General features: G+C 48.0%; 1 protein-coding gene and 1 long non-coding RNA gene across 7 annotated transcripts in view; one reads left to right on the forward strand and one right to left on the reverse strand.

The window, feature by feature from the left end:
- Positions 1 to 18,282, forward strand: part of LOC135917229 (AB hydrolase superfamily protein YfhM-like) — a 105,106-nt gene extending 86,824 nt beyond the window's left edge. For 3 of the 6 annotated variants that reach the window (XM_065450768.2, XM_065450766.2, XM_065450769.2), the window contains 4 exons: positions 1,572 to 1,684; positions 3,721 to 3,898; positions 7,690 to 7,826; positions 17,579 to 18,273. In XM_065450768.2, coding sequence (XP_065306840.1) covers positions 1,572 to 1,684; positions 3,721 to 3,898; positions 7,690 to 7,826; positions 17,579 to 18,000 — 850 coding nt within the window. In that variant the 3' untranslated portion in view covers positions 18,001 to 18,273. Of the gene's footprint in view, positions 1 to 1,571; positions 1,685 to 3,720; positions 3,899 to 7,689; positions 7,827 to 17,578 lie in introns of all 6 variants that reach the window. The other 3 variants (XM_070522547.1, XM_070522548.1, XM_070522546.1) reach the window with 2 other exon arrangements.
- LOC139048103 (uncharacterized) overlaps positions 1 to 25,143 on the reverse strand; it is a 159,267-nt gene that overhangs the window by 83,260 nt on the left and 50,864 nt on the right. The window lies entirely within an intron of this gene.

A 25,143-nucleotide genomic window follows, 5' to 3' on the forward strand; every position in this document is an offset into this window, starting at 1 on the left:
TCCCCATGCGTGGACCGATCCCAAAGATAGTGCAATGCCGTGCCGATCCACGGCGGAGGTACAGTTTGCCATTAAGTGGCCCACATACACAGCTTCGCTGCTCATCCTTCTTCACAGAGTGGAAGAGCGCTGTTTTTTTTTTTCACATCTTCTTTCTCTTTCATATTTAATCATTCGCTCGTGCTTTCTTGCTCTTTCCCCCATTAATTTCTTTCTCTTTTCTATTTAATTCTCATTTTTTATCACATCTCCTTGTTTCTGTTTTTCTATGTTTATCCTTTATTATTAGTCGTTTTTTTCAACATGTGGCACTAATTTATTATTAAGGCGAAAGCCTTAGATCTCTACGTTTCAAGGTCGCTTTATGAGGTACAGAAAATCTGAGCGCTCGCGCCACTGCTCGCGCCTTCGTTGTCGTCATCTTCCACTTGGCTGCCACATTGATGCCACTAACCACGTCAAAAAGGTCGCAGTTAATTAATATAGAGTTCATTAGGGCACTCGAACCAACGAGCCTTATTTCAAGTCGAACCCATGTCCCTCGCTGTTAATTAGGGCGCAGTCGATTAAAGCAAATGTATTTAATATAGAGTAAATTAAGGCACTCAAACCCACAAGCTTTAGTGCGAGTGGAACCCACGACCTTCTGTGGTAATTATGACGTGGTTAATTAAAGCATACTTAATTATTATATAGGTAATTAAGGTACTAGAACCCACGTCCGCAGGTGTTCATTAGCGCAAAGTTGATTTAGGCACAGTTAATTAGGGCAGCTTTAATTAGGGTACTCGAACCCATCACCTTTAGTGAGAGAAAACAACTAACTAGTAACAACGCATTCGAATGAGAATGTCAGGTAACTTAATGGATGTCTCTTCAGTGCGTAAGCTTTCGTGTGCACCCTCTTTGGCGTATGCCAAAGTTGATCCGCCGTGGTTGCTCAGTGGCTCTGGTGTTGCGCTGCTGAGCACGAGGTCGCGGGCTCGAATCCCGGCCGCAGTGGCCGCATTTCGATGGGGCGGAAACACCGGTGTTCTTAGATTTAGGTGCACGTTAAAGAACCCCAGGTAGTCGAAATTTCCGAAGTCCTCCGCTACGGCGTGCCTCAGAAAGTGGTTTTGGCACGTTAAACCCCATAATCTAATCTAATATATGCTAAAGTGACTAGTAATTTTTTCGTCGTCCACAGCGTCGAGCTCTAATTAGCTCAATAATAGATTAAAATGTCTGAGCGAAACAAATAAATTATAAGTAATCGTATAATGAAATAAAGATAATTATCGCGCAATCTTTTATATTTTCATGCGCAAACAATGACACGGAAAATGAGCCCTTTATCACTACGGTGCTATATTGAACAATTCTTCCAATCCCTTACGGAAAGTAAAAAAAAAAAACTTGTGTCAACTATTTATTAACACAAGTGCTGACTGCAAGCCACCACCGCAGCGATGATCACCTCGTCGTCATGCAAATTGCTGCAAAGGAACTTTTGCCATTACTGACTCCGATACTTTCTAGCGATATCTGCCTGGTAACCTTGTTCACACGAGAATTCACGTTTGCTGCAGTGTGGTTGCGCCAGACTTACGTGGCTACGGGAACACGACGAGGCCAAATGACACTGCCGAATATTTGATGCGCCATCTAATCGAAGACGTCAAAGGACTGGTGCAACATTTCAGCAAGTATTCTCCACAATATGTTTATTAGACAAGCCGCATTGTGACAGACCATGTTTTCAAAGACGATATAACATCTTCCCGTTTGAGATTTTCTTGTAAATGCCAGGGATGCAAATCTTTCATTATGTTGATAATGAGCCACGCTTCTATGGCCATGGGATGTAAAGACTGGCACATCTCTTTTTCTTGCATCGGACGGAAAAAAAGAACTGCTTTTTCAATGAAGGTAAAATACAGTAATTCCTTATTGTAATACACTATGGAATCAAACTCACAGTCATGTTTTATTGACTTACTAATGTCTGACGTATAAAGAAAGAGAAAGAAGTATGCGAGCAAGGGGCTCCAAGGGGACATCCTGTCAGATAGCATACATAACAAATAACATTATTATGCAAGACCACAGAAATGTGAAAACATCATGACTAAGCATTGGGAAATAAAAATGTACGATATGAAGTATGTTGGTAATACATGAAATAATGATAAAAATTCTTACTGACAAAGTAAGCATGATATTATGGAAAAGTATGGATTATTTTACAGAGGATCAAAAAATCAACAATCCCTACTGCCGAACTGGAGTAAGTGCTAGTAGACATGAGAAGTAAAAATCAAGTGCCTATATTTTACGAAAGAAAAAAAGAAATATGACGGTGTATGTCCAAACATGCAATAAAAAGTGAATACTTGCCTTAGAATGATAGGTGATGAAATTTTTTTTTAAGAATAGTCATCAAAGGATTTGAAAATTTAACGTTACAGCAGTAGACTATATATCTGCCATGATTCGATTATGTTATACGTAAACGCAAATTATGACATAGTAAGTCAGTTCCGCGAAAGCCCGCAAGGTGAAGGAAAGTACATCAACGACAAGAAATTGGCATTCACCAGAATTGTAGCACGACGCTACAGATTTCTCAGAAACAAAGCCTCAAAGTTGAAGAAGAATTCGTCCTGGTGTGGGACATCAGTCTGGTGATACGCCCCGTCCCGGACCAGGACAATTTCCTTTTTTCAACTGCGAGGCTTTCTTTAAGAGAAATCTGTATGGGCTTTCTTTGTGACTTCGTGCTACGATTCGAGGGGAGGCCAATTTCTCCCTTTCACAAACTACCATATAGAGTAAATCTAAAGGGTTGATTGGTAAGAAGCCCAACTGCCCCTTGTTAGATACGGGGCCTTTTCCTGAGCCTCCTTCGAGTTCACCAGACCACATCGAATCGCGCCACACCAAAGTAAGGAATGCAGAAGCAGATCTACCCCGCTCCCGAGGCGCGGCACGTGAAAACGAGTTGGCGTCCCCCACCTCGTGTGCCGCAGGTGGAGCTATTCACTGCTTAACTCTTCCCGAAAGTGTAGCGAGAGCCTGGCACTGTTCCAGGTAACGTGGGTCCCGAGGCAAGACGGCTGTAATACACTGCGAGCCCAATGCGTGGCCCATTGCCGCCCACGTCAGGGGGAAGAAACTGTGCAAAACTGACACACAGTGTTCCTTTTAAACATGACGCTCTATGTTATATCACTGGCACGTGAACGCAGGATTTAAAGCAGACACTTTACAGCACGGGTAACGATTCAATAGATACTGGCCAGATCATATCGCTAAATAAACGAATGGTTCAGCGAAAATGAGGGAATCAACTGTTTATCGCCTTGTCGCATTATGGTACTGAATATTCACCCCAGTGGAGTCTGATACACGCATCCTAAGCGCTTACATCACAGCGCACACACTCACTATAAAAATCACTAATATAGCTAACCACTCAGTGTCTCTGCTTAATATTTCAGCGGATCTACCAGGACGCTATTGCTTTACTATGAAAATCGTGCTCCACACGGTGTCTGATAACTGTTCCTGTGCATTATACCCACGATTAGAACATTTCGCCTAGATGCTATATTTTACCACTATGAAGCATCGATGGAACGCTGAGAAGCTCACGCATCTGTAGTTCTTGTGCACAAATCTCGCCAGTACTTGCGGTATGTGGGGATTCTCACCTTTTCTTTTTCTCTTGTTCTGCAGACCCTGATCAAAAAAGAAAAGTTGTGCTCGTAGGTCATGACTGGGGTGGCATGATCAGCTTCTGCTTCGCCACGATCTATGAGGAGTTGGTGCACAAGATGATCATCATTAACGGAATGCATCCTAGGGCTTTCATGAAGCAGTTGTTTCGCAGTGTGAGACAAATGAGGATGTCCTGGTAAGCCATCGAACCGCGCCAACAAGTCTTACATTTTAGAAAATCTGAACTGTCGAACCATCAAAAGAACGTACAAGCATTCCTTTTAAAACGTAATTTTGACAACAGTGAAATCCTATAAACCAGTCGATAAAGAACTAACTTGGATTATTTCTGAGAGGATTGCTTAGGAAATGCACTCATCGTCTGCTTTAGACAACCTAACTAGTAGTGCACTTCTCAGGCACTTATTAGTAAAGACTTTGCTTTTACTCCTTAATGTCCAGTAATTAAAAGGTGCTACTAAAATTTAAAAACTACTGAACAGAACCATGGAACAAGAACAAGCCGGACAACTGCTCTATTCCTCGTCCGCGTGTTCTCTTTGTTGTAAAAACAAAAAAATAGTTGTAGTTAGGTCCAACTTCACGTAGTTTTCAGACGACACATCTTTTTCCCTATTTTGTAGCTATAGAGTAGCTCAGCTAATGCACAATCGTGTGCATATATGACATGACGTATGGTCACTGCAGTGCATGTCAATACCCTGCGTATATTCTCAAATTGGGATGTTCTTAAGTTGTTTTTTTTTTCGCATTACAACCTAGAGAAGAAAACGCGTTAAGTTTAAGGACGAGAAATGTGGGTTCAGTCTTTGGAAAGTTGGCGAAAGTCGTTTGAGAATTATTTGAAGCTGTTTAAAAAAGAACCACAAAGGAAGATCCACAGTAGTCATCCGGCACACCGAGAAAGGGCTAATAAAGGTTGTTTAACGGAATGATCCCCGTGATGAGGGAATGCAGTCGCTTTGCTGCCGAGGTTACGGTACGTAGAGCCAGGAAAATAAAATGCTCCTGACGGCTAAAGGTTATAAACCAACTCTATCGTCAATGAGCAATAATTCAAGGTGCAGCAGTCCAGTTCAATACGTATGCCACCGATATTACTCAAACGACGCCTGTCTTCTTTCACGTCCACCTGTACAACCTCAGAATTAAGGAGAGCTCGCTAGACGAAATTTCTTTCACAAATGAGACAATAAGCGTTGATCATGGTTGCATCTCAAAGGTGGCCAGATATATTGTGTAACAGGGTCAGCCACACGATCAACACTATTCTTTTTGCCGCAAGCTCCTGTACTGATGGTAGATATGCACCGACTGCCACCAGCAACCATTCGCGAGCACGCATGCCAGCACGTCTACGGACGAATTGTATAACCACGCTATCCTAAAAGCGACCACCAAGGCCCCCGTGCAGTGGGTACAACCGTATTTTTTAAAATATATGCGCATACGTTTGCAGCACACGTGTAGCGCAAGTTCTGCAGTACACGTGCATTTTCGACAATGCAAGCGCACTCCAGAGCTTGCAGATTCGTGTGTACCATTCTTAATGACTTCTCGGGTCCAACACCGGTATAGCGATCTCGAAAATAGTTGCATAACGCCACGCACGTTCTCACTCAAAAATGAGCATTGCCGGCTTTATTGCGATGGCAATTATATGGACACCCAAGGCGGACATTCACCGTCAGCGTTGGCATCGCCGTGATGTTGGCATCGCCGTGAAGTCCAAGTGCGATACCACCGTGGCCACGTACTGTACGCTTTAGGTGCCAGTGAAAGCGTGCGAGGGTGAGCCGAGGATGGTGGCTTGATCTCGAGCGCGCATCGGAGGAAGGCAAGGAAGAAGCGTGCCGTTTTCCACATGCGCGTAAGGCACCGGGGAGGGGCGTGCTCTACTCCCACGGCGGCTGCGTATTGCGCCGCTGAGCGCCGCCCCAAGGGCCTGGGAAGGGATCTCCGATGAGTAAAGTCTAGGCTCACCGGCACCTTATAGCTTCGTGTGCGTTGTGTTCTCGTCGCTTAGTTCTCGTTGCAATGAGAGACAGCATGAAGGTGAATTTGCTCACTGCTGCTCTTCCTCACGCGAGCGTTTCGCCGACGAGTGCCCCGCTCATCGAGTGAGATGTGTTAATTTTTGCGTGTGCGGTCCTGACACTGTCCCTGTTAATTTAGTTAGTAAGCGAACGCTCGCTATTCCAGACAGCTGATAAATCTACTATTCTTGTTTCGTATACCTCTTTGCTTATTTGCAATGTCTATCGATCCTTCCTCTTTCGGGTAAAGATCGACTTGTTAGAAAGACATCAGGGTGCGTTTGCGTTAGAATTCAGTGGCATACTTACACAGAAGACGTAAAAGAGAAATAGCCAATCCCTGCGCTTTCAGTGGCGAACGTCACCTACTTTCGTGATTTGAAATTGTTTTTTTTTTACCCTAGGGCAATCGTAGCTGCGTCCGCTGTCGAATGAGGAAGCAAATATTATTGCTAAGTACAGACTCCTAACTATTATTCGTAGTGACGCGGTCGTCCAACCGACTATTATAAACGAACTGAGTAGTACCCCTCAGGACATCTCGCCGTGGCATACTGGAATAAATTAAGTCTTAAGGGGTGGGATGGTCTCAGGGCTGATACATCTCTTTCTCGCGTGTTAGAATGCAACGCATAGAACAGCATTCATAATATCTCGTAGCGCTGAAACGCCTTTACTCCAACAGCTTAAAAACCCAGTCTATTGTTTTCTTCTTTACTTTAACATTTTCTTAATTTCTGTCTCGGGTGTCTCCAGAAAAGCATTGCTACAATCGCCATGTAACCGAAAGCACGCGATCGAGACTGAGAGACAAGCACCGCCGACAGAGTCATAACTTTGACAAAATCTCTTTCGATAAAAATCTTTGCGAGATGAAATGCCGGCAAATTCGGACGCTAGACGTAATTTTATCGAAGGCAGCTGCCCAATGGTAAACAGCACTTACGAATGAAAAATCCTCTGCATTTGATCTCCGGGTTCTTACCTTCGAAAAATGAAAAATTGAGATCGCATCACTGACATGGCATACGCATGGCATGGTGAGGAATCTTGAAATGCACGCTGGCTTTTCTGGGCATGGACTCAGGAACAGCCGGTTAGATCATTTCGTCTGGAGCATTTCACTACAGTGTACCTGCTAAGTGACTGTGCCACTTTGGGGACACCCGAATTCAGACAACTGTTCTCTGCCGACTATGTCTACGAGTGTCTTTCACGAATGCATTTGCTTGCCGCATCAGAATTACTGACAGTGCTGCCTGTGATACTTGCGGCAGAGAGGGGAAACAATCGAACATATCCTCTGTGATTGTGCTCGCTACGGCTCCAGAGACAGTCACTCGTGACGCTGTTGCCCCACATCGATGACCGGCCGCTTTCTGAGGCGCAGTTTTTATGGCTGGTGCGACCCTCACATGGTGAAGTCGCTACTGGGGTTTCTCCGATCAAGCGACCTGCCTGAATGACTCTGACGCTTCTGCGTTCCTTTGTGTGTGTGTGTTTTTTTCATTCTTTTTTCTTTCCCTTTTCCCATTTTTGCATGGCTGTGCACGTTTCTCTTATTTTCTTTAGGATCTTTCTGTCGGCTCTTACCTCTTCACGAGTGCAGGGTAGCAAACTGGATATCTATCTTCCGGTTAAGCTCCTTGATTTCTCAGTCTTTTATCTCTCTCTCTCTCTCTCTCTCTCTTGGGGACACCAGCTAATCTTACATTATCATTTGACCCAGGATTTCATGAAAAGCCTGAATAATACTTCTTTTGGAGGCAGCCATTCAAAAGAAAATGTGATTTCAAGTAGTGCAGAGCACTGATATTCACTTTCTTGAGCGGAATGTGGACACTTATATGCCACTTTACATGTATAATACATTAGCTCGGGCCAATCAACCGGTTTATTTTTCAGCTAACAAAACTTCTCTCTGATGTAGGTACCAGCTTCCCTTTCGACGTCCCGTTGTGCCCGAGCAATACCTAATCATGAAAGACTTGGCTTTCTTCGACAAAGTGCACAAGGGCTTTACTAAAGACGAGGAGTATGCCCACAAGTACGTGTACTCGCAACCAGGTATGCACTGTTTCCCATCCGACGTACTTTAGGACATCTAGAGCAAGAAGAAATTTCGGCAAACACACTTAAGATTCCTTACGTGTGGGATTGCGAAATCATTAAGGTCCCTTTGGAGAAACGTTCTTTTTTATTCGCGCGGTCCTTGTCCGCGCCAGCTCTCGCCTGCCTTCCAGATGCGCCTCGATAAGGTACAATTAAAACGCACCAACCATCCCAACGCGCTCGCCGTCCGCCGTTTAATTGGACTTTAGTGCTTTTACTGCGACAGCAATCATATGCACACTCCAAGTGCATAGATACCGTCGCCTTCGCTGTCGCCGTGACGTTCTCTATAAAGTCAAATGGCGATTACATTGTCGTCGCTTGCCGTTTGCTGTACGTGCGAGTGAAAGCATGCGCCTAAATCTCGCGCGCGCAAGCGAGAAAAGCGGGGAGAAAGTGTGCCATATTCCGTCGCACGCAAGCCACCGGAGGGAGGTGGGGGGGGAGGGGGCACGATTTACTCGAGTGGCTGTTGCGTATGGGGCGGCGTATGGGGCGCTGTGTTCTCACCGCTTAGTTTACATTAAAGTGGGAGGCAGCATGAAGGTCAATTCGCTCGCTGATGCGGTGGCTCTCCCTCATACCAGCGTTCTTACAGCAAGTGTCCGCGCTCATCGACTGAGATGTGTTGATGTTTGCCTATGTGCGCGTGAAACGATGCTTATTAATTCAGTTAGTAATAAAATATTTACGAGTTTGTGCGGCCGATAAACCTGCTCTCCTTACTTGGTATAGCTGCCTACTAATTAGCTATCGCAATCGATGCTTCTCCTTTCGGGCGAACCTGCGTCATTTTCTATTTATTTAGACACTCATATTATAAACTCATGACGTGACGCTACCTCCTCCCTATGACCGGCGCCGTCATGTGCCCAATGACGCATGCGCTAGGCACATCTTTAGTCAACCAGAACCGTGGCGCCGCAGTCACATCGAAGAAGCATGCTCGCATCGAACACCGGAAGACCGAGTTCGATTTCCACCCAGACCGAAATGTACCAAATTTTCTTTTCAAAGCCACTGGTACGCTTTGTTTACAGCAACCTGCCTGAAAGGTGTAACTGTCAATCCGGGCGTTCTTCATTTTCTAGTTTTTTTTTTGCTGTTTGCGCTGTCGGCCATTTTGGTACCATCGTTTGGTGGCGACTCCAACGACGCCGAATTTTAGCGTAATATGGCATATAATACTTTCGCATTGAAAGAAATGATGTTAAGAGGCACCTGATTTTTCACCTCTATCTTACCCGCCGTGGTTGCTCAGTGGCTATGGTGTTAGGCTGCTGAGCACGAGGTCGCGGGATTGAATCCCGGCCACGGCGGCCGCATTTCGATGGGGGCGAAATGCGAAAACACCCGTGTACTTAGATTTAGGTGCACGTTAAAGAACCCCAGGTGGTCGAAATTTCCGGAGTCCTCCACTACGGCGTGCCTCATAATCAGAAAGTGGTTTTGGCACGTAAATCCCCATAATTTAATTTTTTGAAACTCTATCTTGGTGCGAAACGTATTTGCCGTAATATTTCCCTCAGTTCGCTTCTAACAGAGTGATGATGAAGCAACATTCACTAGGCCCGAAATAAATCGGTGGTGCACGCAGGCACCAGACGGGGTGGTTCCCTAGTTACGGGACCCATATGTTTCCAGCAGCTCCTGGCCCCTGTCCGTCAGTGCGAGCTGAATCGGTAGGGCGGGGCTGGATAACAACGTCTCCCATCGCTCAAGGGGTTGGGAATTGGGGGTGTTGGTGGGAAGGGGAGGAGGGGGGGTCTTGAGTTCTGTGCACTCTGCCAAGACGTGCGGCAGGGTGCCCTTTTCTCTTCTGCAAAAAGGACAGAGCATATCGTATTCCGCAGGGTACATGCGGTTCATCAGTACGGGATGCGCAAGCGATACCGCCTGCGCTCGACGCAGGATCGTCTGTTGTTGCCTGGTGAGTTTGGGGTGCGGTTCTGGCAGTCTGCACCTTTCTTCTCGGTACATCCGGGTAATGTCCCGAAAGCTGGTAACCGGGTGCGGTAGCTCTTCCGGCTCGTGCTCGGCCCGGATTGACATTTCTCGGGCATGGTAGTCGGCGATGGTGTTGCCTGCTACCTGCGAGTGAGCCGGGACCCACATGAGCTCTATGGCTCTTCCCGGAGGCTTGTGCTTGGCTAGAATGGCTCGGGTCGCGGAGGAGATTACCCCCCTGCGGAAGCTTCTGTAGGCTGTCTTTGAGTCGGTGACTACGCTGTCCACGCTCGGCTGTGCGAGTGCGAGGGCTACGGCCGCTTCTTCGGCAACTGCGGGGTCTGTTGTCTTCAGGGACGCGCTGACGATCAGCCTCTCTTTTGAAGTAACCACCACGGCTGCACGGTCACTGTGTTTTCGGAGCGAGGCGTCCGCGTAGAGGACCCTGGGGTTCTCTTCCAGCTTACGGGCTAGGGCTTTGGCTCGCGCGGTGCGCCTCTCGTCGTCCTTGCCCGGCGTCATGTTCCGGGGAAGGGGTTTTGTCTGAATTGTCATTTTCCAGTCCTCCGGCAGGGCCGTCTTGATGGTTACTGGCTCGATCTGCCATCCTATCTTGCGTAGGACAGCTCGTCCGTGTTCCGTGTGACTGAGCCGGATTCTCTGATTACAGAGGTGGGCTTCGATGAGCTCCTCCACCGTGTTGTGGGCGCCCATGTCTAGCAGTTTTTGCGTGGACGAGTATATGGGCATGCCCAGTGCTTGTTTCGTAGCCTTACGAAGCATCGTGTTTAGGGTGTCCCTATTCGCCTTCGTCAGCTGGAGATACGGGGCGCAGTAGGTAACCCGCGACACGACGAACGCGCGTACCAGGCGCATGGCATCGTCCTCTTTAAGGCCTCGGTTTCTGTTTCATACCCTCCGAATCATACCAAGTATCTGTTCAGTTATAGTCTTGATCTTTGTGATGGCGGCCTGTGCCTTTCCGTCGTTCTGAAGGAGTAGGCCGAGAATCCTAATCTGCTGTGTTGGCTTGATGGTCGTTCCGGCAATCGTAATAATCACGTTCGGCGGCAGCTCCTTCTTGGTTTTTCCCGGTTGGATAATGAGCAGCTCTGATTTCTGGGGAGCGCAGCTCAGTCCGCACGACTTTGCGTACTCGTGCACGGTCGTTGCCGCCCGCTGCAAGACTTCCTCCATCCAGGCATCGGATCCGGCTCGGGCCGTCCACACCGTAATATCGTCGGCGTAGAACGCGTGGTCCACGCCTTCGATTTGCTTGAGTAGATCGGGCAGAGGCAGCAGGGCCAGATTGAAGAGCAGGGGCGACAAGACCGATCCCTGAGGGGTGCCCCTATCGCCGAGCTCGACAGGGTCCGACTTCTCTTCCCCTATCCTGATGGTCGCCGTTCGGTTTGACAGAAAATCTTTTATGTAGCCGAATGTCTTTCTGCCACACCGGGTTTTGTTTAGATTCTGCAACACGCTCGCGTGGGACACGTCAAACGCTCCCTTCAGGTCGAGGGCGAGTATCCCGCGCGGCGCGTGCCTCGTTGCCGGCTTGACGACCAGTTCGTGGAGTTGGATCATCACGTCTTGGGTGCTGAGATGTTGCCTGAAGCCATACATCGTTTCTGGCATCTGATCCGTTTCTTCGAGGTGCTTCTGCAGCTGGCGAAGGACCATGCGCTCCATCATCTTCCCCACGCAGGATGTGAGGGAGATGGGCCGCATGTTGTCTATCGTGAGGGCTTTGCCGGGCTTTGGAATGAAGCGGACCTCGGCGTCCTTCCATTCCTTCGGCAACTGCGAGCTCTCCCAGGCTTCGTTAATGTGCTCTAGGAGGCCGCGGGCCGCTGTACCACTCATGTTACCGAGCAATTTGTAAGTTATGGCGTCCCTGCCGGGTGCACTTCTCTTGTTGCTATCATCTATCGCTGTCCACAGCTCCATCATGGTAAACGGCCGGTCCAGTTCTTCGTTGTCGGGTCCTTCTTACCTCTCGGGCACCGGGTACTGGCCCTTCTCTGTCTTTAGGTACTTGGCCTTCAGGTCTTCCAGGAGCCTGCGGCCGTCTGCCTTGTACGTGTTCAATACTGTGGTGAGGTTGCGATTGGTCGCAGTTTTGCTACTCAGCGGGTCGATCAGATGCCTCAAGAGACACCACGTCTTCCACGTCGAGAGCTTGCCCTGTAGGCCGTCGCAGGTCTTCAGCCAATTTTCCTTACATAGTTTGGCCGCGTACTCGGCGATCTGTTTGTTCAAGACTGCTATGCGTTTGGCCAGCTTTCTATTGTGTCTCTGACGTTTCCACCGCCGCGTCAACGAGTGTCGGGCCGCCCACATGTGGGTCAGTCTGGCGTCCACGTACGGTGTCTGCGACGTCGTTGCGATTTCTTGGGTAAATTTATCTAGCGCCTTCTTCTGGTCCCTCGCCCAATCGGTGTAGGTCCTCTGTCTTTCAGCCTGTCCCGTTTCTTCCTCGGACGCCTCTTCTTGTTCTTGGGTAAACTTTCTCATCTTGTCCCAATCCGTGATCCGCGCCGTCCCCAGTACAGCCCGATATCGGGAGCCTCGGATCGTGATACCGATCACGCTGTGGTCCGACCCCAGGTCCACTTCTTCGCTTCTCCAGGAGACGTCTAACGTGCACGACAGGTCTGGTGTGGTGTCCCTAGCGGCACTGTTGCCTCTTCTGGTGGATACGTCCGGCTCGTTCAGGAGGGCCATCTCGTGATCCTCCATTGCTTTCACCAATGCTTTTCCTCTCTTGGACTGAAACTTATAGCCCCATGTTGTGTGAGGGGCGTTAAAGTCGCCGAGGATCAGGAGCGGCCTGGTCCCCGCCAACCCTTTCGCCTGGCTCACGATGCGGTCAAATTCGTACTGCCGTTGTGACGGACGGCAGTACGCGCTCATTACAAATAAATTGCCCGAGTTGCCAATTTCTCTAGCATGAATTTCGACCAGCGTGTGCTCGCACCCACCCTGCGCCGTGACATGTTGAGTTGCCGCCACGTTGCTGCGGACGAGCACCGCCGTCCCGTTCTCCGTGGGGTCCGTGTAAGTGACGTACCCCGGGAGTCTTGGTTTCCCGTTTGTTTCTTGTAGCGCAATTACATCGGGCTTGTTTTCTTGCCCGTCAATGTGTAATAATAGTTCCGCTTCTTTGTTGCGAATCCCTCGGCAGTTCCATTGGTAAATTACTGTGGTATCCCCCCCGGTTTTCTTCTTGTGCTTCTTAATTGGCTTCTGCATCATCCTTTCCGGACGTCTCGAGTCGATTGCGCCTTTTCGCGATCGCGCCTTTGATTTTTTCGGACCGCTCCCTTTTCAGGGACGCGAAGCGGTTCCTCATTGATGTTGAGGCTACTTTTGGCGCTATGCGCTTGTGCTTCCCCGATCGCGCGTGAGACTGACTCTCGACAGCCTCGAGTCGGGCGTCCATTTTGCCTAGCCTTTCATTAATTTGGGAAATTGCGGCCAAAATGGCCGTCAGCTCTCCTTCTCGCGTGATCTGTGTCGTTGCCGTGGTCGCGGTCTCTGCGGTCGCCGCTTGCTCTCCGCTCGCGAGGCTCACTTCGGCGTCCATCGCCTCTTGATTACTTGATGCACTGTGCGTAACCCCAGCCTCTCCCGCCGCCCGCCCTAGGTGGGTCGAGGGGGGGGGTCCTTCCGCGACAATATGCGCAAGCCTGCGGCGTTGTTTGCCGCCGTGTTGTTGTTTTGAGGTCTTGCATTTGCCGAGCGTCCGTTATTCGCCAGCGTTTCGATCTTATTCATAAGCGCCCGTATTTGGGCGTACTGTTCCTGGATCTGAGCGTTTTGGCGCTCTATGATCCTCTTAAGTTCTGTGACTTCACTACTGTCCTTTTGCGGATTCGCTTGTGAGTTAAGGGGTTGGGAGGGGGTGAGCGGTGGGAACTCGGTGTTGTTGGTTAGAGCGACGGGAGACCTGTTGGTCCAGCCCACCTTTTTCTCGGCGATCCCTCGGCGTCCGGTTGACTCGCTCCGGGACCTTGAACTGGCCCCGGATCTCGAACTGGTCCGGGAGCGCGAGCGGCGGTTGCCGCCGCCATTGCCGCCCCCGGATGGTGTCTTCGATCGGGAGCGACTCCGGCGGCCGTTTCCGCCGCCACTGTTGTTGCTGCTCCGGCCTGGCGTGTGTGACCGGCCCCGTTGTTTGGAGGCGCTACGGCGGGGTCCGCCTGCAGAACCTCTCTTGTCTTGGTTTCTTCTCCCGGCGGCTTCTTCCTCTGCTCGGCGCCGTTCCCAGCGTCGCCGGCGGACGATGTAGGGCGTCTTGAAGCGGGCTTTGCAGGCCTTGTCCGCGGTCAGGTGTTTGCCTCCCCACAGGCCACACTTCGGGACACATCTGTGGTCTTCGGCGGGGTTGGAGATTCCGCACCCTCGACAGATCATGCTCGAAGGATCCGGGCACACGTCCATTCTGTGGCCCACTCTTCCGCACGCATAGCATACGTCGATTTGTTTTCTGTGCAACGTGCACTCCGTGAGCAGGTTACCGTATCTCACGTAATTGGGTACTTTGTGCCCTTCGAAAGCAATGACGACTGATCGGGTTTTACCGATTCGGTTTGCCTGTAGGGCCGTTGGGTTATGCTTGTGCACAACATTTTCCTGAATCTCTTGGGCCGTATCCTCGAGCGGGATGTCCCTTATGACGCCCTTCACCGTGCCGTGGGGGGCTGCTTCATAGGTACTTATTTCGTGCGCCGTGCCGCGTATGTCGATCCTTCCTACTGCAGCGTATCGGTCGGCGTGCTCTCTCTTGGAGGTGCTCACCACTACGATATTTTGCTGTAGGTTGGGGCACACGACGTCTTCACTTGCTTCATTGGCGGGGATCTGTGCCGCCGCCGCAATTGCACGACTTAGTTCAACGCGAGTCACGTCGCTCAGGTGGAGCCCGCCTCGCGGTCGGAACACGATCTTTATGTCGCCGCGCGGCGAATCTGGCATGCGCGCGCCCTTCAATAGTTTGCCCTTGTTTATACGTTTAGCCCTTGATTGACGTGTATCACTGCCAGTGGCGCCATCGCCGAGGTTGTTGCTCCGGCTGTTGACATCAGCCGTGGCCTTGGCGCTATCTTGGCTCGTTTGAAGTACGGGATTTAGGCCTATCTTGCCCATACCTTTGTGCCTGACTTTCTCACCGGCAGTTTTCCAGCCTTGCGATCTTGTGCACTGGTCCGGCGAAATTTCGATGCCGTCCACCTCTACACGCATAGCGGTAATCATCGTAGGTCAATGCTCACTTGCGTAATCACCGATGGTTCGATTTTCCGCTGGCGGCTTCACCGAGGCTCGGGCTGGACCTACCGCTCCCCCGGCCAAGGCCGAAGTCGAGGTTAGGCCCAGCGGCGGACGCTCCTCTCGGCACACAAAAGTCCTCTAAATTCGGAAACAGCGGTCCCCTACCTCGGAATTTGGGTTCCCGGTGGTCCACACAACTTCATGCATCTGGTCGATGCACTTTCATTAAGGTGCGACTCAAAAATCCGGCAGTTCAAAGAAAAAACACGGAACAGGTGAGATGCGTCCGCTCACTCCCTTCGTCGTCTTCTTCGCTTCTAACAGAGACTCCAAATGCCTAGGAGGAGACGAAGGGACTTTGCCATTTCCGCTCAGATTTGATGCGCTCTCGGCGCCATCCCAATATGAGCATGTTCACAAGATATATGTTGGATATTGTGGTCATTTGGTCTTCTTTTATCTGTGCGGCTGACAGTGACCCCTAACTTTAGGTCTCCTATCTTCTGATACTCACTTTTATTTATTAGTGACGCTAATAGGGTCCGCCCCTGTCTGAGTGAGGGCGTCATATGGTACTTAGTTTTGCACAACGCTTGAAGCTACGGAAGCCCTAAAACGATCGACAGCTGCACACATAGAGCCCCTCCTACTAAAAGGCTTAGTCATTGCCCTGCAACAAACCTTGCTATTTTGCAAGGCTCTGCTGTAGGTTCATCATGCAGCTAATGAGCGCCAAATAGATAAAATTGCAAACAAACATGTGGAATACCTGCAATTTTCTTCATTTACACCGGCGACAACGGCACTACTTGCACTCTTAGAAGTTAAACATCTTACGGGGGAAGTTAGCCTTACGTAACGTGTGATAGCACAGCCAAGTGGGACAATTAAAGCTCGCTACCTAGCGTACCATACTGTTGTGAAAATGAGTTACTGCATTTCTGATCGTTTGTTCGATACAACGTTAACACTAGATACTTCACTACATCCAGAATTGAGCGCGCAGAAACGTAGGTTCATAAAGGGTGACAAACGCAAATGATCTTGCTAAATCAATCGTCAGATAAATTACCAACGCACGTGTTCAAAGTCGACAGATGCACCTGCGCAAAGTGCGCGTCGGAACAAGAAAAAAAAACATATACTCTTGATGCTCAGTGTAATGCGAATAGCTAGGAGTAACTAGCGTTTCTTCAGATGATTCCGTTTAGACAGGCACTTTCGTTTGAGCGCTTGGGGAGGTTTCTTGTTTGGAGCAGCAGGAATCTGGCTAAGCATAATAAGACCCGTCGCGGTAGGGCAAGGGCTGTGGTGTTGCGCTATGTAGCGCGAGGTAGCGGGTCGGCAGCGTATTCTGATGGGACAGCAATGCAAAAATTGCTTCCGCACCGTGCCTAGGTATCCCAGGTTATGAAAGTTATTCTAGAGGTAGTTATTCACTACCACATGCCTCGTGATCAGATGGTGGTGAAACGTCGTGGTATGGCAACAACGTTGCAATACATGCAACGCTAGCAGCAGTAATTTTGCCGCCACGAACATTTGCTTTGAAGGATACAGCGTCTGGTTCTCTGCTGATCGAAAAAGCACGCACCAACTATCGCGTCTGATTTCCAAGCCGCAGCTGTACTCAAGTGCACAGCTTCTCATGGCACACCGTAACTTCAGTATAACTGCCGTGGTGCAGTGTTTAGAACACCTGGTTCACGACAGATAAGTAACGAGCTCTACGTCCGCAAGACGCCAAGGCATTATCTTCTGAGAAACGGAAATTTATTGTGGCTAATCGACTAACCCACAAACCAAAGCAATACACTAGAGTTAAATTTCGGTTGTTTTGCCTTGATTGTTAAATCATTCATGTAGTGACAACAAGATATCGTTTCGCAGAAGAGTATATATTGCCCTTCCTCAAGATCTCGACCTGCTCATTTGACCTGCATAATCGCTAATGCTTTTGAAATATTAAAGTGACACATCATGAAAATTTACCTGGAACGTCGCCAATTTCTAACCGCACACGCAACTATAATGAAATCTCCAAATCTAGCTTCATGGTTAGTTATCCACAACCTGCTACGCTACATATGTTTACGTGTACCTGCACGTTATCAAGCATAAATAGCAATAAAACATGCAACAAGGCGCCGACACCATGACACTAGGTTGTACATGACATCTGGTTTCATGAAGCAACGAGTAAGCCAACGATCCACCCCCCACCCCCCTCCCCCCACTTCCCGAACTGCCTTGGCCTTACCCGTGTTTAACACCGCCGTTCACTATCCCAGGGTTTCCTCACCTATAGGCCTCATTATCACAGGCTAGGGTACCTGTCTCGTCGCGGCGTTTTCAGCGTTTAATAAATTAACCTTGCCATTAACATTAACATGGCGTGCATTAAAACAGACCATGTTGCGTCTGGACAAATAGCATTATCGTCTGAATAAGACTTCTTTTTTTTTTCACTTTTGTCCTACACGCAGGAGCACTGACTGGTACCATCAACTACTATCGTGCCTTCAACAACGAGAGCAGCCAGCTCAGCAATATACCCTACCGCAAGATCAACGTCTCCACACTCATCCTATGGGGAGAAAAAGATGAGTTTATCATGACGCGCGTCGCATTGTACAACCAGGAGTGGCTAAAGAACTCAGCGGTAATTTACTACGAGGGAGCGGGCCACTTTCCTTTGCGAGAATGCCCTACGCACATTATCAGTCGCATTCGGAAGTTCGTGATCAACGGCACAGTGTCAGTAGCCGATGACAGACGTCGGTGGCAGTGGTGGCGGCGCACTAACGACCTCTGTCGGGAGTCCAGGAGACCACGTGGTACATGGATACGTAGGATTCCACCTTTTATTCCTGACAACGCGAAACTTCCCAAGGAAATGGCAGAATAAACATCCACCTGCCTGATCTCAGACACGTCTACGTCACCTTTTGCGCCTGCAACCTCTATACGCATGATGTAATAGCCTGCCAGAAAGGATTACCATGACTTCCTGGATTTCGCACATGCAACATTTAGTGCTTCGAGGCTTTAAGTGGACAAACCCTTCTACGTTTGTGCCCTCAAACGTAGTGTTCTTCAAATGCGAAACAGTCCTCCATCGAATCGGGCAATTTGCGGTAAAAGGTAAGAAGGTGAGCTCCTTTCTCGCATCGTTTCAGACCTCTTCAATAAAACAAAATGCATGGCCAACGGTCAGGTGGAACATCTGGCTTCGAGAACAGCAGCACGATGTTTCAATCATTATTCCAGGATTGCTTCGTTGTTTTTAGCAATACTTTACTGCACTAATAACTGATAAAATTTTGTGCATCAGTGTTTTGATGGTCAACTCATAACAACGTTTCTTGAGCACTAACGAACCATCAGAGTAATTTACTCCTAAGGGGTTTTCATCACGTAGGACAGATTTCGACGCGTGTCAATGTACCTTAGTGAGTGTTCAACCTATAAAGCGGTGGATCAGATTGACTCTCAAAGTTGGATACGAGAGAACAACTCTGTGCACAATTTCCAAGAGTTTTCATGATAGAGAAAAATAAAAACAGCGTGCAGAGCCAACCGCGTTGACTAGGTTGACTGGAGGCGTCTGTGTTGTCTAATAATAGGCCGTTTCGGCGTTAAACGCGCTTGGGGACGCAGTCTGACCAGTGTTCGATAAGTACAACCTGCAAGTCATTTCTGCAGGAATACGTGGAAGCACTCGTTCCTCATTGCTGCAATGACGCAGCACAAGTGCTTGTTACAAAGTAATCCTCAATGCCTCTCTAACATAAACAGTATCTTATTGGACACCAATCGCACACGTACTTCTCTCGTGAAAAAGCCGATTAGTTATGCGAGACATAGGGTGCGTGCGTAACGTGCAAGTTACGCGCAATTTTTCTGGCGTAAAAACTCGAACCTTTAGTCTGCACTGTTTTTCGGATCGGCTCGCATTTATAATCAGTCCACGGCGCTTTAATGTCTCTCACAGAACTCTAGATTGCGAATGTAAGTGGTTGGATATCTCGTAATTTTATTATCGCGCCATTGTGTATGTGATTGCTTGTGGCAAAATTTTTTTAGCAGTAGATGCTATTTCTTGGTGTATAATTAAACGCTGTAGTAGGTGGTATGAACGAAAGAAAAAAGAAAGCAATCATTCTTCGCTTTCATTCACCTTTACTGAACTAGCGGAAACGATACGTGACAGGAATCTACCTAACGTAATGTACCTTGAGTTAGTCAAATAACGATTTGTTATACTAGCAAAGTTTAAAACGCCATTACTGACAACAGCCCATTGGTTGTTACTTATTCTGGTACAGGCTGTACACTCATGGGGATAGAAAAATGCACGCAAGCCTTTGCGTTTACGTCTGAACAAATATGTGGTGATTTATGATTAAAATAAGTAACGCTGTGCGTTATATGTCCAACATTTTGCTTTCACTAGAAAAGGAAAGGTGAAAGTTTTGATGCGCAGTAGTTTGAGAGACCATGTTTAGGATGAACCTTGTAGCAAACAGTGGAAAAGTGCGCTAACTCGAGGAAGGGAAACTTTTTCCCATTTGCGGCTTGTCTGTTGACTATCCGAGTTTTGCTCCCCAATCTTTAGCTGTCGCCCATGCTGCCATTGAAACGTTTAATACAAAGGCAAGACTCTGGAACAAGTGGTTCTTTGCCTTGGCTTTACCGGCATGAGCAGTTGCTTTAGCAGCTATCTATAAACACCTATAAACTTAACATATATATATATATATATATATATATATGTATATATATATATATATATGCAAACCAATAAGCCTACGCTCCAACATCCAGTCACGATGATGAGGAAGTAGATCAGTTTTTTGAAGTTGTTGAATTAGCGATGAGAAAAGTGCAAACTTAGTATACCGTAGTACTGGGCGGCTTCAACGAAAAAGTGGGGAAAAGCAGGCTGGCGAACAAGCAGTTGGCGACTACGGCGTCGAATCTACGAGCGCTAGAGAAGAGATGCTGGTAGAATTCGCGAAAAGGAATAAGCTTCCAAAAATGAACACCTTTTTCAGGAAGCTTAGCAACAGAAAGTGGACCTGGCAAATCCCTGATGGTGAAACAAGAAATGAAATTGACTTGATACTTTCTGCTGATCCCAGCATAGTGCAGGATGTAGAAGTTATAAGTAGGCTAAAGTGCAGTGATTATTGGTTAGTGAGGGCTAGGATTCAACTCAATTTGAAGAGAGAAAGCGCTAAATAGGTCAAGAAGAAACAGGTCAACGTAGGAGGCAGTAAGGGTAAAAGCAGACAAATTCAGGCTGATACTTGCAAACAAATATGCAGCCTTGAACAGAGAGATGATGATGACATAGAGATAAAGAATGAAATCGTAACTAGGATGGCTTCAGAGGCAGCAATTGAATTGGGAGGCAAGACACCAAGGCAACCAGTAGGCAAGCTATCCCAAGTAAAAAAGGACCTAATAAAGAAGCGACAAAAAATGAAAGTGTCCAATTCAAGAGGTAGGATAGATTTCGCGGAACTGTCAAAACCGATCAACAAGGGGAAAATAACTGATATTCGCAATCATAACGTGAGAAATACTGAATAAGCGGTAAAAATGGATGCAGCCGGAAATCAGTGAGAAGGATGCTTGGCATAGGACAAACCAAGATGTATACACTGAAAGATAAGCAGGGTAATATAATCAGCAATCTCGAAGATATAATAAGTGCAGCGGAAGAATTCTATACTGACCTGTACAGTACCCAGAGGAGTCAGGGTACCTCAATCAGAAACAGTAATGAACAGGATACAGGAACTCCTCCTATAACAAGCGATGAGGTCAGAAGGGCCTTGGAAGACACGAAACGAGAAATAGCTGCAGGAGAAGATGGACTAACAGTCAGGTTAATCAAAGATGGAGGAGACATAATGTTGGAAAACTGGTGCTTCTTTATACGAAGTGTCTATCGACTGCAAGGGTCCCAGAAAGTTGGAAGGATGCAAACGTTATACTAATCCACAAGAAAGGTAGACATTAAAGGATTCAAAAATTATAGGCCCATTAGCTTACTCCCAGTATTATGTAAAATATTTACCAAAATAATCTCCAACAGAATAAAGGCAACACTGTACTTTAGTCACCCAAGGGAACAGGCTGGTTTCAGGAAGGAATACTCTACAATGGATCACGTCTATGTCATTATTCAGGTTATCGATACATCCGCAGAGTATAATAAGCCTCCCTATATAGCTTTCATAGATTATGAAAGGGCATTTGATTCAGCAGAGATACCAAGAGTCATAGGGGCATTAAGTAATCAAGGAGTACAAAACGCTTACGTCAATACCTTCGAAAATATCTACAGAGGTCCTACCGCTACCTTAATCCTAAACAAGAAAAGCAAGAAGATACCTATAAAGAAAGGGGTAGACAGGGAGACAATCTCTCCAATGCTATTCACTGCGTGCTTAGAAGAAGTATCCAAGCTATTAAACTGGGAAGGCTTAGGATTAAACATCGACGGTGAATATCTCAGCAACCTTCGGTTTGCCGATGACATTGTTCTTTTCAGCAACAATGCAGACGAATTACAAATGATTGAGGACCTTAACAGATAGAGTGTGGTTGAAGATTAATATTCAGAAGACAAAGATATTGATAAATAGCCAGGCAAAGGATCAAGAGTTGAGGATCACCAGTAGGTATCTAGAGTCCGTGAAGGAGCACGTTTACCTAGGTCAATTAATCACAGGGAACCCTGATCATGAGAAGGGAATTCACAGAAGGATAAAAAGGGGTTGGATCCCATACGGCATACATTGCCAGCTCCAGACGGGAAGCTTACCATTATAATTGAAAAGAAAGGTGTACAATCAGTGCATTTTACCAGTGCTGACATATGGGGAAGAGACTTGGAGACTGACAATGAAGCTTGAGAACAACTTAAGGACCGTGCAAAGAGTGATAGAACGAACATTGTTAGGCACAACATTAACGAGACAGATAGCGGTTTGGATCAGAGAGCAAACGGGTATAGACAATATTCTAATTGACATCAAGAGAAAAAAATTGAGCTGGGCAGGTCATGTATTGTGCCAGTTAGTGAAACGTTGAACCATTTTGATTACAGAATGGGTACCAAGAGAAGAAAAACGCGATCGAGGAGGAGAGAAGACTAGGTGAAGCGATGAAATTAGGAAATTCGTGGGCGCTATTTGGTATCGGTTGTCGCAGGACAAGGGTAATTGGAGAACGCAGGGAGAGGCCTTCGTCCAGCAGTCAATATAGAACAGGTTGATGATGATGATGATAAACAAGGTTTGTTGGGTTTCAAGGAGGTGGTGCCGTTGATCATTTGCATCGAGTTGGCAGTGAAAGACCTACGCAGCCTCAAGTAAGGTAGAAAAATAGTCCGGTCGCAAGCATGTGAAGATCATCGTCAGCCCATCTTTATGTCCACTGCAGCACAAAGGCCTCTGTCTGCAGTCTCCATAACCCTTGTCTTGCGCAAGCTGATTCCAACTTGCGAATGAAATATTTGTAATTTCATCATCCCACCCATAGTTTTCTGCCATCCTCGACTTCGCTTCCCTTCCATTGGCGCCCATTCTGTAACTTAATGGCCCACCGCTTATCTACCCTAAGCATTACAGGCCTGGCCATATCCATTTCTTTCTCTTAATACCAACTAGAATATTGGTTATGCCTGTTTGCTTTCTCGTTCAAACCGCTCTCTTCATGTCTCTTAATTTTACGCGTAACATTCTTCGTCCCATCACGCTTTGCGCGGTCCTTAACTTGTTCTCGAATTTGTTAGCCTCCAAGTTTGTGGCCCATACGTTAACACCGGTAGAATGCAATGATTGCACACTTTTCTTTTATCACCAACAGTGGTAAGCTTCCAGTTTGGATTTCGTAATCGCTGACGTATGTACTCCAGGTATATTTTCTTCTCGCCACCAGGGCCCCTATCAGTAATTGACCTAAGTAAACCTATTCCTGTACAGACTCTAGAGCTCGACTAGCGATCCTGAATTCTTCTTCCCTTTAGAGGCTATTGAACGTTATACTTGTCTTATGCATAGCGCCTATCCTAGACCCGCCCGGGCAGACACGTGCTCGAAAAGCTCGGCGTCACGTACCACATGCAGCGCGGCATCAAAGTAGAAATTCCAAGAACCATACGCGAGCAATTATACGTACCCCCATTGCCACGCAACATGAACCCCCAACACCACACAAGGAGACGTAAAGCCAGGGTACAACGCATGGACCAAAGTTACTCCAACAATGAAGAAGTGGTCGTCACCGACGCAGCCCGCTATCGAGACAGGAAGAGTTCCGTGGCGGCAGTTACTAGCCACCGAGGCAACCACCTCACGAGCGTCACTGTGAACACAGCGCATGCCGAAGCGGCAGAGGAAGCGGCCATAGCACTGGCCCTCACACAAACCAAAGTGCCATACGTGATCTGCGATTCGCAAACGGCAATTCGCAATTTTCCAAATGGGCGCATCTCGCAAGAGGTGTATCACATACTCCAGCGACATCCCACACACCAGTGAGAGGCCGACTTCGATAACCGAAGGCACTTGCTACGGATCCCGGCACCACTGCATTGAGAACCCGCAACGAACCGGCTCACCGCGTTGCTAGACGCCTCACTCACCGAGCATCATCGGGGGAAGAGCCCCCGCAGGGTACTGCAAACGTATCGGCGTAGTGGGATCATTTTGATCAGGTTCCACGACATCACGACATACTATCAGTTACAAAGACGCGTATACCGATTCCCTCACGCTAGGTTAGACAGGGTGCAAGCACTACACTTCCGACAGTTGCAAACAGACTCTTACAGGAACCCCAGACTCATGCACGCCATATATCCAGACTTGTACACTACAAACAGATGCACATCGTGTGGCGAGGTTGCCACAATTAATCACATGTTATGGGAGTGTCAGAAGTTAACAAACAAGTCGGGCAGTGCCGACCCCTCCGTCTCTTCCACCAACAGCCTCTGCTCGCGCTGAAAGACCGCATTGCTGAGCTCGAACCTGATAGCACAACTCTGGGCCGTCCAACGAGCCGAGGAAGCCGCTTCGTGACAAGTTCTCGGAACCGCGTCCGCGGTGGGTGCCCAGCTAGACCCACTAAAAAGACGCCGGACTGAAATCTTATTGATTTGAAAATAAAGTTTACGCTCTCTCTCCCCACTCTTACACTTTCTGGGTTAAGGTCCTTAATCATTACCGTATTTTCGCGATTCTAAGCACCCCCCGATTCTAAGCACCCCCCCCCCCTTAAGTTTCGCGAAAAAATTGGGGAAAAAGTTTGCATGCGAATCTAAGCCCCCTCCCCCCCCCCCCCCCTATTTGTTAGGAAGCGTGCGTAGCCAAGGCCGACAAGCTTGCTTGCTCACTCTTGTCATCGAGCCGGAGCCGTCGTAGTCCCGAGGTGGCACGGCGTCAGCAGCGCGAGCACGCCGTACAGCCGGACTGTGCGGCTATACGGCGAAAGCTACAGAAAACGCACCCATCAACCATCGCAAAGTGTATTTCGGACACTTGGAGGCGGGTCCAAGTGGACGTTGGAGTCAAATCGTTTAGGAACTGCTCGATCACAAACCGGAACGGAACGGTAGACGACCTGCTATGGGATACCGAGAGCGGCGGTTCAAGCGGTGCGACGAACTCGAGTGGCAGTGATAGTAACTGAGCATCCGACACAAGCGGTGGGTTCACTGTGTGCACCGATTTTTCTTTTGAATGTTTGCAAAATAAAATGTTATTTCTCGCACCTGTCTCGCCGTGATGTCGCAGCGAAAAGAGGGAGGGGGGGGTCATCCTAGATTTTTCGAATGTAAGCACCCCCCCCCCCTCACTTTGGGCATCGCGATCGTGAAAAAAAGGGGGTGCTTAGAATCGAGTAAATACGGTAGAAGTAATTTTCCCCCTGTGTTGCCTAACAGGACAATGTCATCTGCAAGCCGAAGCTTGTTGAGATATTCGCCTTGGATTCTTAGTCGGGAGCCTACACAGTCTAAAAGCTTGGCTAC

The sequence above is a fragment of the Dermacentor albipictus genome, chromosome 7, assembly GCF_038994185.2.
Source record: "Dermacentor albipictus isolate Rhodes 1998 colony chromosome 7, USDA_Dalb.pri_finalv2, whole genome shotgun sequence".
In the NCBI taxonomy this organism is placed as follows: Eukaryota; Metazoa; Arthropoda; class Arachnida; order Ixodida; family Ixodidae; genus Dermacentor; species Dermacentor albipictus.